The sequence below is a fragment of the Hippocampus zosterae genome, chromosome 13 (assembly GCF_025434085.1).
Source record: "Hippocampus zosterae strain Florida chromosome 13, ASM2543408v3, whole genome shotgun sequence".
NCBI classification, from domain to species: domain Eukaryota; kingdom Metazoa; phylum Chordata; class Actinopteri; order Syngnathiformes; family Syngnathidae; genus Hippocampus; species Hippocampus zosterae.
In genome coordinates this window covers 20,607,823-20,620,310 of record NC_067463.1, presented here as the reverse complement: position 1 = coordinate 20,620,310, position 12,488 = coordinate 20,607,823, and the positions used below count along the sequence as shown (strand labels likewise).

Genomic DNA, 12,488 nt, shown 5'->3' with positions numbered 1-12,488 from the left:
ACAGTGGAGACCATCGTCACTACTAGTCTGTACTTGGACTGGGAGGTCATTTAATTCTGGTGTTACCCCATCACATATTTCAAATCGTTGTTGATTTTTTTTTAAAACGTAATGTTGAGCAACAAACTATGAAATCATGACATTACAACTAAATAACTCAATTGGCCGAGCAAGGTCAGTCATCAAAAAACACACCACCCTGCCAGATAACACAACAAAAACCCCTTAAAACCTATTCCAAAACAGCATGTGCAATTTCGAAGACTGTGTATGCATGAATTCTTATGATAATTATAGTGGAAGTGGAGTTAGGAAAATCAAATTTCTCACGAATGAGTATGTTCTCAACGTGTGTGTTGTTGTGTTTCCTGTGCTCAGCATCATTCCATCAGAGTAAGCTGCATCATCTCAGATAAAACTAATCTCATACACACATAATTTATGATGAGTTCATCTATGGATGGTAAAAGCTGCGGTTAGAGGGCTAAAGCAGAAATATCACCCTGAAAACAAATGATTGGATCCTTCTTTTCTCAGTCCCATGTAGTCATGCTGTGTCTTCACAGAAATTAGGTTGCCAATTTATGAATTTGATTTTCTTTAAAAAGATGGAACCATATGGCTCTTTTTGAACATGGCCCCATTAAGGGGAGAAGAGAGTGTTACTAAATTAATTCAGCAAGTCATAGGAATGACATATTGGGAAATGTGCATTAAGAGAATTAACAATTTCCGTATTTTCTGCAGCGTATAAGGCACACCTTAAATGAATGGCCTTTGTCAGGCATGTCCAGATCCGGGCCTGTAGGGCCACTGTCCTGCCTGTTTTCCATCCCTCTCTGCTGCAATACACCTTATTGAGGTGATCAGCTCATCAGCCAACTCTGAAATAGCATAAGAATGATCCTGATTATTTGAATCAGGTGTGTTGCTCCTGGGAGAGCTGGAAAACAGACAGGACAGCGGCCTGTGTGTTGCAGAGGTACCGGGTTCGATTCCAGCTCCGGCCTCCCTGTGTGGAGTTTGCATGTTCTCCCCGGGCCTGCGTGGGTTTCCTCCGGGTGCTCCGGTTTCCTCCCACATTCCAAAAACATGCGTGGCAGGCTGATTGGACGCTCTAAATTGTCCCTAGGTGTGAGTGTGGTTGCGAATGGTTGTTCGTTTCTGTGTGCCTGCTCTCCTTGAATAGGTCATTTTTGTTCTATTCTTCGATTCCTGCCACCTTGACCTATCCCACGACTAGCTAAATAAATCCTTCTGAGTTCATTGTGTCTGCGTGTGGGTCCTGAGCTCTTTTTCCATGAAGCCTAACATTCTCAACCAATAATAAACATCTGTCTCTAACAATGTACCGGTATATCTAGAGTCACAGTCAGCCAGTGACAATACTGTCAGATGATGGGGTTTAAACAGAAGCAAGAAACAAACATTTTCAACAAGAGGAGCAATACATGTTGACCAAACTTATTGAATGTTGCAAATTATTTAACAAGGAATCCTTTTACAGGTATCAAAAAGAAGCCTTGTACTGAAGAATATTTCAAAGTGCTGCATTTGTAATCGTATCCCATACTTACAGCTTTCTAACTGCATAATGCACGTCTGAACATCCATGGGGAAGTTTTTTAGATCCATGGGACATGACAGCGTCAACGTTAATCTGAAAGCACACAGAAAGAGCTTGAGTGAGAAGAAAGTCAAACACACTAACAGGGTTTAACTGTCAACTGAAAACAAGGCCTGGGTGAAAAAATATTTGGTTTCAGTGAAAAAAAAGTTACACTCAAGCTTGAATCATTTATGTTTTGACCACAAAGTCGATCATTGAACTGTGGCCTAGGGTGTCCTGCTGCCAAGTACACATCGGGAAAGCCTCATGTTTGAACATGGTGTTTGTTATAGACGTTCCTTGACCAGCACAGGTAATCAGAAGGGGTGTTCCCACGGCAACATTTGCTCCGGTGCTGCCCCAGTAGAGCGTTCACACGTGCAAAGTTACACCGGTGAAAACAGCTTGAACCGGAGCAAATTTAAGCCTGCTCATGGAGGTGGTTTAAAAATTTGCTCCGGAGCAAATATTCGTTTGTGGGGGGATTATATGCATGATAAGAGTTGATTACATACGGCGAGAATGCGTTGCTTTCGTGCTCTGTTGTATTTCCGTCATTTGTTTGTCTAATAACAACATAAGACATGATGGTTGGCAATAACAGTAGAATGGTAACTGGCAATAACAGTAGCAAGCAGCACCTTGCCTCTTGGGTTATCCCATCTCAACTAGAACGGGGGGGAGAATGGTCCCCAAACATCATCTTTCCTTTTGTAGGAGACTGGACTGTCTCTGAGTTGTAGTAGTGTGTTCCTTTGTTGTGTGTTCACAACCCCCCACACCCCATAGAATTTTTTGATTTCTTCTCTTGATTTTCTGTTTGGCGCATTATGTTTGCTTTTCTGAGTGTCATTGAAGCCATCGTTGATTTACGTTTTCGGGGACGGTCATTGAACGCTTCTCGAGCAGAAGGCACGGAGACTGAGAAGGACGTGCCTGTACAGCAGTTGCTTGAGTTGTGTATGTTTTAAAAAGAACCAGATCTTTGTTTTCTATAGTTTGGCACTGCTGCAGAAACTGCCATGTGAACGCAAGTGGGGCTGCACTGGGACTAATACGCTCAGCGGCTTTTTACATGTGAACACTCCACAAAATTTGCTCCCGGTGTAAGATATATCGCAACAAAATACATCGGTGCAGCACCGGAGCAAATGTGTGCCGTGTGAACACCCCGACAGTAAACTAAGGACATAAAATGTACACAAGTTGTTTTGTAGTACTGCATGCTTGTCATGATTTGGTTTAGGGACCAACAGGTGGCACTGTAGGGCTCCCCTGGCAGCTGCACACCTGTTGGTCATTTGGTAATTAGTTGTATAAAAGGACTCCTGCCCGAACACTCGGTGTCGGGTCATTGTTTGTTCTCGCTACTGTCATGTGTGTTGCTGTTTGCTCTTGTTTTCTGTCACGTTTAGTTCATTGTTATGTTTTAGATTTAGTCATGGTTTTTGGTTGATACTTTGGACTTTGTGTATTTTGGATTTAGTTTTCTTTGTTTTAAATACCCTGCGATTGGCTGGCAACCGATTCAGGGTGTCCCCCGCCTACTGCCCGGAGACGGCTGGGATAGGCTCCAGCACCCCCCCACGACCCTAGTAAGGATCAAGCGGTTCGGAAAATGGATGGATGGATGTTTTAAATACAATTCTTCAAATACACCCTGCTCCTCCCTCATGCCTGCTTTTTAGGGTCCACCACCACCTTACATATATGTACAGGTATATCGTTTGGAATAAATAGATAGATAGATAAAGTAGGTAGCTCACTTGCTGAAATAGTGTGGGCACCACTGCTCGATGACCCCCCCCTCCATTCTAGATACTCCTCACCATAGTGCCTCTACGAGTGGAACCATCCATCCATTTTCTAATCCGCTTATCCTCACAAGTGTGCTGGAGCCAATCCCAACTGTCTTCGTACACCCTGAATTGGTTGCCCCCAGTGGCAGGGCACACATAGACGAACAACCATTGGCACTCACCATCACACCTTTGGACAACTTAGAGCAGGCTTGTCCAAAGTCCGGCCCGCGGGCCAAATCTGGCCCGCGGTCGAATTTCATCCGGCCCTCGGCCCCTGTCATAAAGTCAGTGCCGTCTGGCCCGCAGGTTGGGCGCAATGGTCTCGTAGACTGGTGAGTGATGTTTCATAGAGTACTGCTTCCCTCTAGTGGCTAAATGAGTAATAGCATTCACTAAATGAGTAATAGCATTTAGACACTAGAGGGCATCACTCACGAGTTAACAAGACATCACTCCGTGTTTATATTGACTGATATGTCATATTTCAAATGATCCTTGCAGTTGTGGATATGTGTATTGCTTGTTCATTTCCCTGTTGTTCGAGTCAAAGGTTTTGTGACTATTGAAAAGTCATGGTGATACATTTTATGTTTCAAATCAATCAATTTCCACTCAGGAAACTTCTGTTTAAGAAAAAGTCAAGTGAATAAGCAGTTGCATGTGATCTACCTGTTTCAAATGAACCAAAAGAAATTCTTAAGATTGTTTAAATTAAAATAAAAATGGAAATGTGAAACAGACTGGCTTACTAAAATTTGTTGAACAATATTGTTGTTCAATGTAAAGAATGTCAGCCAAGGTCGGCCCCCCGACATTTTACCACATAAAATCTGGCCCCCTTGGCAAAAAGTTTGGACACCCCTGACTTAGAGTGACTAGTGGAACTAATACACTCTACATATAAAGAATTCTCAGTATATTTATAAATACATGTTTGGTATTTTTATTGTGGGCAGTTATTTTAGAAGTAGATTGCATTCTGAAAAAGTGTTGGCACCTCCGCTTTACGCTATGTTTTGTTCTCAGTCATTTGTAACCTTGCCAGTGACTCCTAAATTTCCATTAAATACTGTGCCGTACTGCTACTTAATGCCATTTAATACTCTTGTTAGTTGCACTCTAGACTCTGTAGACTCTACAGTGCAACCAGTATGAGAACAGAGATGTGTGAGGGAGGGAGATAAAAACTGCTGAGCTAAAGTTTAACATAAAACATAATCGTAACTTAAATGTAAAAAAAAATGGTGAGTGGAAATTGTGATTGGCTGACTTTACATTTTGGCTTGTAATCAAAAAAGTTATTTAGAAGCTTGATTATAATTACTAACTTGCCTTAGCTACCCATGTGTTTAAATGGGGTGATTTTTATACTTATTTGACCTTTTTTTGGTTTCTATTTATTGGTTTTAACGTATTTTAGTCTGTACATCATATAATGTGTTTGCTGGAACTGAAAGGTTGCTGATGGTCTGTTGGACCATTTCTCATCCCGTTTTGTCTGATGTACACAGTCACTCTGGAAACCTACCTTATAGAATATAAAACATTTCCGTTCTTAAAAATCCGCAGCAGCTTGTTGTCTGTTGTGACCTCGTGGAAGTGTGCACCCTTTTCGTTGGCGAAGAAAAGATCTGGCTTCCAAATGGAGTCTAACATAGAGGGGTCCAAGTCCAAAGAGTCGTCTGGATATTCTGCATAGGCGAGCCTTGGGTCATTCCACTGTTGACGAAGGAAGATGTTCACGCGATAGTCCTAAGTGCACAAGACATATAATGGCTTCATTATGGAGATTGAGCAATGTCATGTGGCATTTGACTAATAGGAAATCAGTGCCCACCTACTTATGACAAGAGACTGGACCATGGCAGACACTTTCACAATGTAGTGTACGGTATTTAAAAAGTGACTGACCGATGGTATATAAAGCATTTCAACTCATGCTACATTTGTGAACGGCAAAGCTAGGAGCTGATTAGCAAAGGTGGTGTCATTAAACAAATCGTTACGTTAAGTTCTTTTGGGAGAATAGACAGTTCATACACCCCTCTCCCCACTATCCAAGATCTGCCCGCTGAGCAATTTTTGTAAATTTAAGTGGCATCAATTGAAAAGGCATCACTTCTATAAAAGTGTTTTTGAAAATCCTGTTCGATCAAGATATGATGAAATTAAACATTGCACAACTAAGCGTGTCTGCTTATCTAAATGTGAAATACTACTAATTCAAACAATTGGATCTTAATGAGCCTGACACGCCATTTCCATTTGCTGAGCTGTACTTCTATGATCTGCCTCATTAGAAATGTTTCATTCATTCATTAATTTCATTTCGCAGATTCCTCTTAAAGCATTTGATGTGAATGTAATGTGATTCCTTCACAATGTAACCGTTTCTTCATTATCAGTGATGCAGAAAGCTAATTAGATGTGATCTTTAAGGACAAGTGGTACACTATGGAATGGTACTCTCTTCAATTCGGCCTTGAAGAGAGTTGTATTTGAGAGAGAGAGGAGGAGAGAGAGAAATAAATGTCTGTGTGTGCTTAACCCTTTCACGTATCAATAATGATAACATGTAACTCAAGTTGGAAACTCTTGGCAAACCAGGTCAGGATCAGAAAAAAATTGCCTCTTATTTTGGGAGTCCCCTTGCAACTCACTGTGACTCACTTACAAACATATTCCCGATGTGTACAACAAAGTGAGAAGTGAGATTTACTGTGTCGCTGAACAGTGCGCAAAGAGTTGCACTTACAGTGGATGGGTGGACATCTTGCGCTACAGATTCATATATATATATATATATATATATATATATATATATATATATATATATATATATATATATATTATATTTCATATAAGACACTCAGTGAGAGTAGTCTGTTTGTGTTTACGCTATAGCAACAGCTGTGAGTCTCAGGTGCCAAATTGTTTACATTTTCTTTGCACAAAACCCAGTTGTGAAAGGGCTTAAATAAGTTGTTTTACAAGTTCTACTGTTTATAAGGAATAAAGTGGTATCCTTTTTGTAATACCATACTGAATTCCATCTTTTTTAAAACTTTTTTTCTTTGCTTATTTGCATCATGTTTAATTGCACAATATCGCAACAAATTGCATTGTATCGTATCGGATCGCATTGATTTGAACTTAATGTGTATCGCATCGTATCACATCGTGATGACGGTGAAACGTATCGCATCGTATCGCCAGAAAATTCCATGTATCGTTTAAGTATCGCATCGCTGGTAGTGCATCTGATGAGGACGCAGTTAGAAGTTAAATGAACATCATTTTTATTCTTTACATTTACATTCATTTATTCTTTACATTATGCACAACTCTCATTTATTGTGCAATAATCTAATTGCCACATGTGTTTGATGCATTTTTATGCTTCAAAAAACATTTGTCTGAATTTTTAGGGGCTTGGAACGGATTAGGGCATTTCCATGGAAAATGTGTCTCTACTTACAAAACTTTCTAGTGAAGACATTTCTCCTAGAACTCTCCTAATTTCATAAGTAGAGGTACCACTGTACTAACTTCAGTTTTTCAACTTTATTCTGGTACCCATAATAGAGAAATATGAATATAACCTTTCATCACGACTGAATGGAAAGACTGCAGTGACCACAAACGCGTGCTTGTTTTTATTTGAACTGATCTGCTCTTCAGACAAACCTGTGGCATTGTAATTTCTCCCTTTGTACTCTGCTCACACACAGAGCGAGTGGATTAAGAGGAATTGCGTGAGCGATTGAGGAAAAAAAAAAAAGAGAGCAGACCACAGTAACCAAACCTGGCTCTAAGCCTTCTGTGTGTGGATTGTTTGCGTGTTTGTGTGTATCTGTGTGACTCACATTATATATTTATTATTAAACGTAAATCTCTTGACCTGTATCCTCGCTGTATTTGTCTCCACTATTAGGATAAAATAAAAATAAAAAGTGATGGACAAAAACTCGCACTGAAAAAGGTCACTCTTCTATGATTACAATTAATATTGAGTTTCTTGAACCTCTAATAAAACTCATTCATTCATTCATCTTCCTAACCGCTTGATCCTCACTAGGGTCGCGGGGGGTGCTGGAGCCTAACCCAGCTGTCTTCGGGCAGTAGGCGGGGGACACCCTGAATCGGTTGCCAGCCAATCGCAGGGCACACAGAGACGAACAACCATTCGCACTCACACTCACACCTAGGGACAATTTAGAGTGTTCAATCAGCCTGCCATGCATATTTTTGGAATGCGGGAGGAAACCGGAGCACCCGGAGAAAACCCACGCAGGCCCGGGGAGAACATGCAAACTCCACACAGGGAGGCCGGAGCTGGAATCGAACCCGGTACCTCTGCACTGTGAAGCCGACGTGCTAACCACTGGACTACCGGGCCGCCCTCTAATAAAACTAAAATGCCAAATTTTATTCTGCCTGGAAATGATGCTCCTCCCTTGGCACTATAACCATATTTGGACATTAGTGATGTGATGAGTCACTGGGACCTCCACTTTATCAAAAGAAAACGAGTAGTGGGTGCATCATTAGACAGATGGTGAAGAGGAAAGAAAGATTTTAATCCTAAAGTAACATATGGACTCTGTATGTCACTCGGTGTTCCGCTCTCTCTGGAGTGCTTTGAAGTATTAACTGTATGCCAAAACCTCACTATTTGACTCGTCCCTTTTACTCAACCTCCTAACTGGTTATCCCCTTATTGGCCATATGCCGCACACAAGTTTTCAAATCACTCAACGGCTTAGAGCTACATTATTACACATGGGCTGGACTCCTGTATGTTGCCAAGAACAAGACTCAAATACAGTACATCTTCGTTGACAAATCTTGACTGGTAATAAAATAAGAAGGTTGAGAGCCTTTTACAATCATGAATATTATGCTGTTTGATCTCTGCAGCAAAAAAATAATAATAAATCAATCACTTCAGTCGGGAGAGTTTCCGAAATCCCTGGAAGGAGCTGTCATTAAGCCACTTGTAAAAGAGAATGCTGGATGCTGCCATGTTAGCAAACTCACAAATCTGCTTCTTAGCTAAGAATGAAGTGTTCTTATTGAATTCAGTCATTTTGTGAACTCAAATGGACTAATCATTTCCATGACGTTCCCCACTTCATCACAACACAGAATCAATTCTTATCAAAAATGTTTTATCATTAAAGGTTGAAAAGTGACTCAGGAAAGGTGTCAGTTTCGGTCTTAGTGGAATGTTTGATACAGTAAATAATACTGTTGAACAGCCTGGAAACCTGGGTAGCACAAAACCAAACAGGTTCAGGTCCTATTTGGAGGAAATAGGAAAAGAACTATTTGGTGACCACTGGAAAACTGATGCAAAGCACATAATTTGGAGTCCCTCAAAGGTCAGTCTTGGACCCCTTTTGTTCAGCATGGATATGCTATCCTTGGATCACTCTCTTTGGCATTCAAATGCTTCCTAATGATCGGTTTGCAGATGACTGGCAATTATATCTAGCAGGGTACCCAAATGACTACAGTTTAAGTGTGGTGTTGTGTCATGGTCTAAAACAGGGGTCCGCAACCCACGGATGTCATCCTTATGTTCGAGCTCTGTGTAACTTGGGAATATAAATTAAAGTATTGATTGAAGTGTATGTTATTTGTCTCAAATATGTCTAAAAAAATGTGTCTCGCTTCTTTCTTCAGACAGTATTGCAATTTTGATCAGTATTTGCCTTTTTTAGAGATGTTTGTGAATACTTGACATGTCAGCAGGCAGATTTGACGGGTGGCATGTTACACCAAAATTGCACAATATGTGAACATTTATTTGTTTGTTTGTTTCTTCAATTCTTCAAGATTAAAGACAATCAGTATTTTGAAATACTGACATTTTACCCATGTTGGATTCTTTCACTGGCTGGCAATACTGTTGCATCATGATAGAATACTTGAGATCAGACTCACTGATACTATAAAATATATTTTGTATGCGAGGGTATATGAGTCTGTGCTGAGCTCATGCCACCTAAAAGTACTTGCTGTCAGAGTTATTAAATGTCTTGACTGCACATCTGCTATTCCTGTCTGCTTGACTGTCTCTTCTCATTTTGATCACTTTCTTCTTCTCCCTGTCATTATCTCTGTGCAGTATTGTTTCTGGTCAGAGTTTAGGACCTTCATTCTTTCTTTTGGAAGAATTCTGAGTACTTCTGGGAACTCAAAATAATTGCGCTTGACCATAATATGCAGAATAGTTAAATAATCAATTTGCCGAGATCAAGATCACTGTTGGGCAAGCTCCTCAGTTATTATTGCGGTTAATGGGGACCGGCACTCGCTATGATAAGTGAAAAGCCGCGAAGGAGGGTGGCTGCCCCATGGGAATTTTTGTGTATGTGGGAATCGGCATGTTTAAAATATGTAAGCAGTATTTATACTTGACATATTTGAGACAAAGACGACAGCAGTACACATTTATTTCAATCTTCAATTATAAAACACTAGCTGGTGCGCCGCCCTCCGGGCGGCGCATCAGCTAGTTCCTGCGGAAGGCTGGTAAGGTGGGCCTTCGGCCCACAAAAGTGTTGTTGCTTGGTTCAACTTTTTGTTCATCTTCATTGCTTATCGCGAAAATAAAGAGATGTTTAGCTCTACTAAATAACTAACAATTTCATTGCAATGCTTGTGGGTAGACAACATTTTTTCGCTAAGATGCCCGCGCGATCGTAGTGAGCCACTGCCTGAGCGGCGCAGTGGCGGCGCGGTGAAGTAGGTACGTTTTGAAAAGGGACAGACGGAAGGACAGACCGCGTGCGGGACGACGCGCAATATATATATAGATTATAGAGTAATTAACATTCATCAGCATTGCCTCTGAGAGAGGCAAAGAGACTTGTGTTACTCTCACTTTACGCAAAGACGATGTAGGCGCTGTTAGCCACCAGCTAGCTCCTGACCAGCTATCCCCGTGCAGCCGATGTGTTTATGAGAAGACAATTCATTGCTATTGATGAGGAGGAGGGGACCAGAGACTTGCTTTTATCAGACAAGCCCAATCACTCTCTCTCTCTCTCTCCCCCCTCAACCGCGCACGTAGAAAGCACAATATATTAAAAGAGCATGCTTGGAGAGTCAACAGCGTGATGAGACACTGACAGAGAGTAAACAGTATGATGAAACAAGTGTGCATATAATGGGCAGGGCTACGAAGAAGCGTAGCCAATCAGGTCCCGGGATAAATCTACTTGTGCTGTCATTGGTCGACGTTGCGGCAATCATGCGTAGTCATGTGCAAAACCTCTGAGTCATTCAACATTTCTTTCTGAATACAGTACTTTGGAAGAAAACCTACAATGTAGTGAAGTTGCGATAAATTCACTTTTGGATCCACTGCTGACTTTACTTTGGTTATCCATAATAAATCAAGGATGCACGGTCTTTATTGATAGAACAAGTTTTAGCATTGACGAAAAAGTAAGCTTCATGAAAATCATTTGAGAAATGAGCAGGCTATTCCAGCGGTCACATGACATAAATTTGATGACAATTTCTTGTTGAAGATTGGATTTTGATGTCATGTTGCTGTCAAATTGACATCAGATGGCCACGAGGATGGCTGCAGTGCTTGCTTTCATTTGGAACGTCGCCGCCAACATATGGAATTTTAGAGGTCCATGTACCAGCAGCGAACTAGCATTAACATCGAACTTTGTCATGCTGTGCCCAATGCAGTTTGAAAACTTGGATTGCCACAAAGCGTTTCACAGTGGGCAGGGGTCGCTATCTGGGCTTCGACCAGTCTTTGAAGTGTGGTTAGTATTCTCAACAATCAGTCTTGCATTTCTTCATTTATTCACAAATCTACAGTTTAATAGAGCACTTTAACATCTTCAAGTCATGCATGTCTAGGTGGGTGTCACCCAAGATTCAAAACTGGTTAAATGGTCACTATTTTCCTAAATATTACTTGAAGCAGTTTTTATTATTTTCCTTATATAACTTTAACCTACACCTAATGAAATGAATAATGACATTATTAATGTCATACTCATACGGTACATTTATTCATGTTCACCCTTGTGTACATACCATGGTGGTTTCAGCAATGGAACCAAAGCTGTTGATGAAAATGTTACAGGAGACATTGACTGGTGGACCTGGAAAGGGAGAATTTGAAATGTTACATGGCCATATTGAAATGTAATGCTATCAAATTACACAATGGCCTGTTGCACTTTCTATTTTTCAGTAACGGCCTTCTCCAAACATTCCACTGTTGGGTACATGGTAGCTACACATACTCTGTCCATTTCAAAATTTTTGTCCCCCAAAAAGAAAATACCTGCAACCTGCTGTGATTCAGTCCAGAAGTAAGCGCTGGAGTGCTAGTCTGATAAACTTGAGTAACTTCATCTGTCGGCATGCCATTCAGGCGCAGGCCTTGCCCACAATAACTTTGGATGTAAAAAATAAACAAGGAGCCTCCAGCAACAATGAAAACTTAGCAAATAATGTTTGTCATTTTTTTGTTCCTCAAAACTCAGAAATGATTTTTACTCCAGCAAGAAGTTTGTAATTTTATGATCAATTTGTGAATTGTTTTGTATGCAAAAATGTGTAGATATTCTTCCAAAGATCATCTCCACCAATTTTATTTTGAGAAATCAAATGATTCAAATCTCCTTTAAAAAAAAACAACAAAAAAACACAACCACATTTTCCCCACCAACAGCCCAAAAAAGGTTTAAGACAGCAGAAAAAATATTTCCGCTATTTGGACATTAATAGGCACATTGACTGTCTGATTAACACATTTGCCTCCCAGCTACGTGGTTGTTGCAAAAACATATCAGAGCGTTTTTGTCATATAACAAGCTTATTTTTGTGAAGAAAAAAAAAAACACCAGCTTTGTTCAGGGATACCTTTGAAGTTTGGTCTTATTCTGGCATCATATCCAGATGTCCTCCCCATCAGTTTGTCCAGAAAGTCGGAGGGAGACATTGGGACCTGTCGAGTTCTTGCAGCATGGTCAACCTCCTTACACTGACTGACACTAGAGACAAAACACACAAAAACGGTCCACATTTTAGTG

General features: G+C 40.6%; 1 protein-coding gene across 2 annotated transcripts in view; it reads right to left on the bottom strand.

The window, feature by feature from the left end:
* glra3 (glycine receptor, alpha 3) overlaps window positions 1-12,488 on the bottom strand; it is a 35,220-nt gene that overhangs the window by 10,049 nt on the left and 12,683 nt on the right. For both annotated transcript variants that reach the window (XM_052083790.1, XM_052083791.1), the window contains exons 2-5: window positions 12,319-12,449; window positions 11,485-11,552; window positions 4,940-5,163; window positions 1,578-1,660 (exon numbers count right to left, since the gene is read on the bottom strand). In XM_052083790.1, the coding sequence (XP_051939750.1) occupies window positions 1,578-1,660; window positions 4,940-5,163; window positions 11,485-11,552; window positions 12,319-12,449 (506 nt within the window). The remainder of the gene's footprint in view (window positions 1-1,577; window positions 1,661-4,939; window positions 5,164-11,484; window positions 11,553-12,318; window positions 12,450-12,488) is intronic.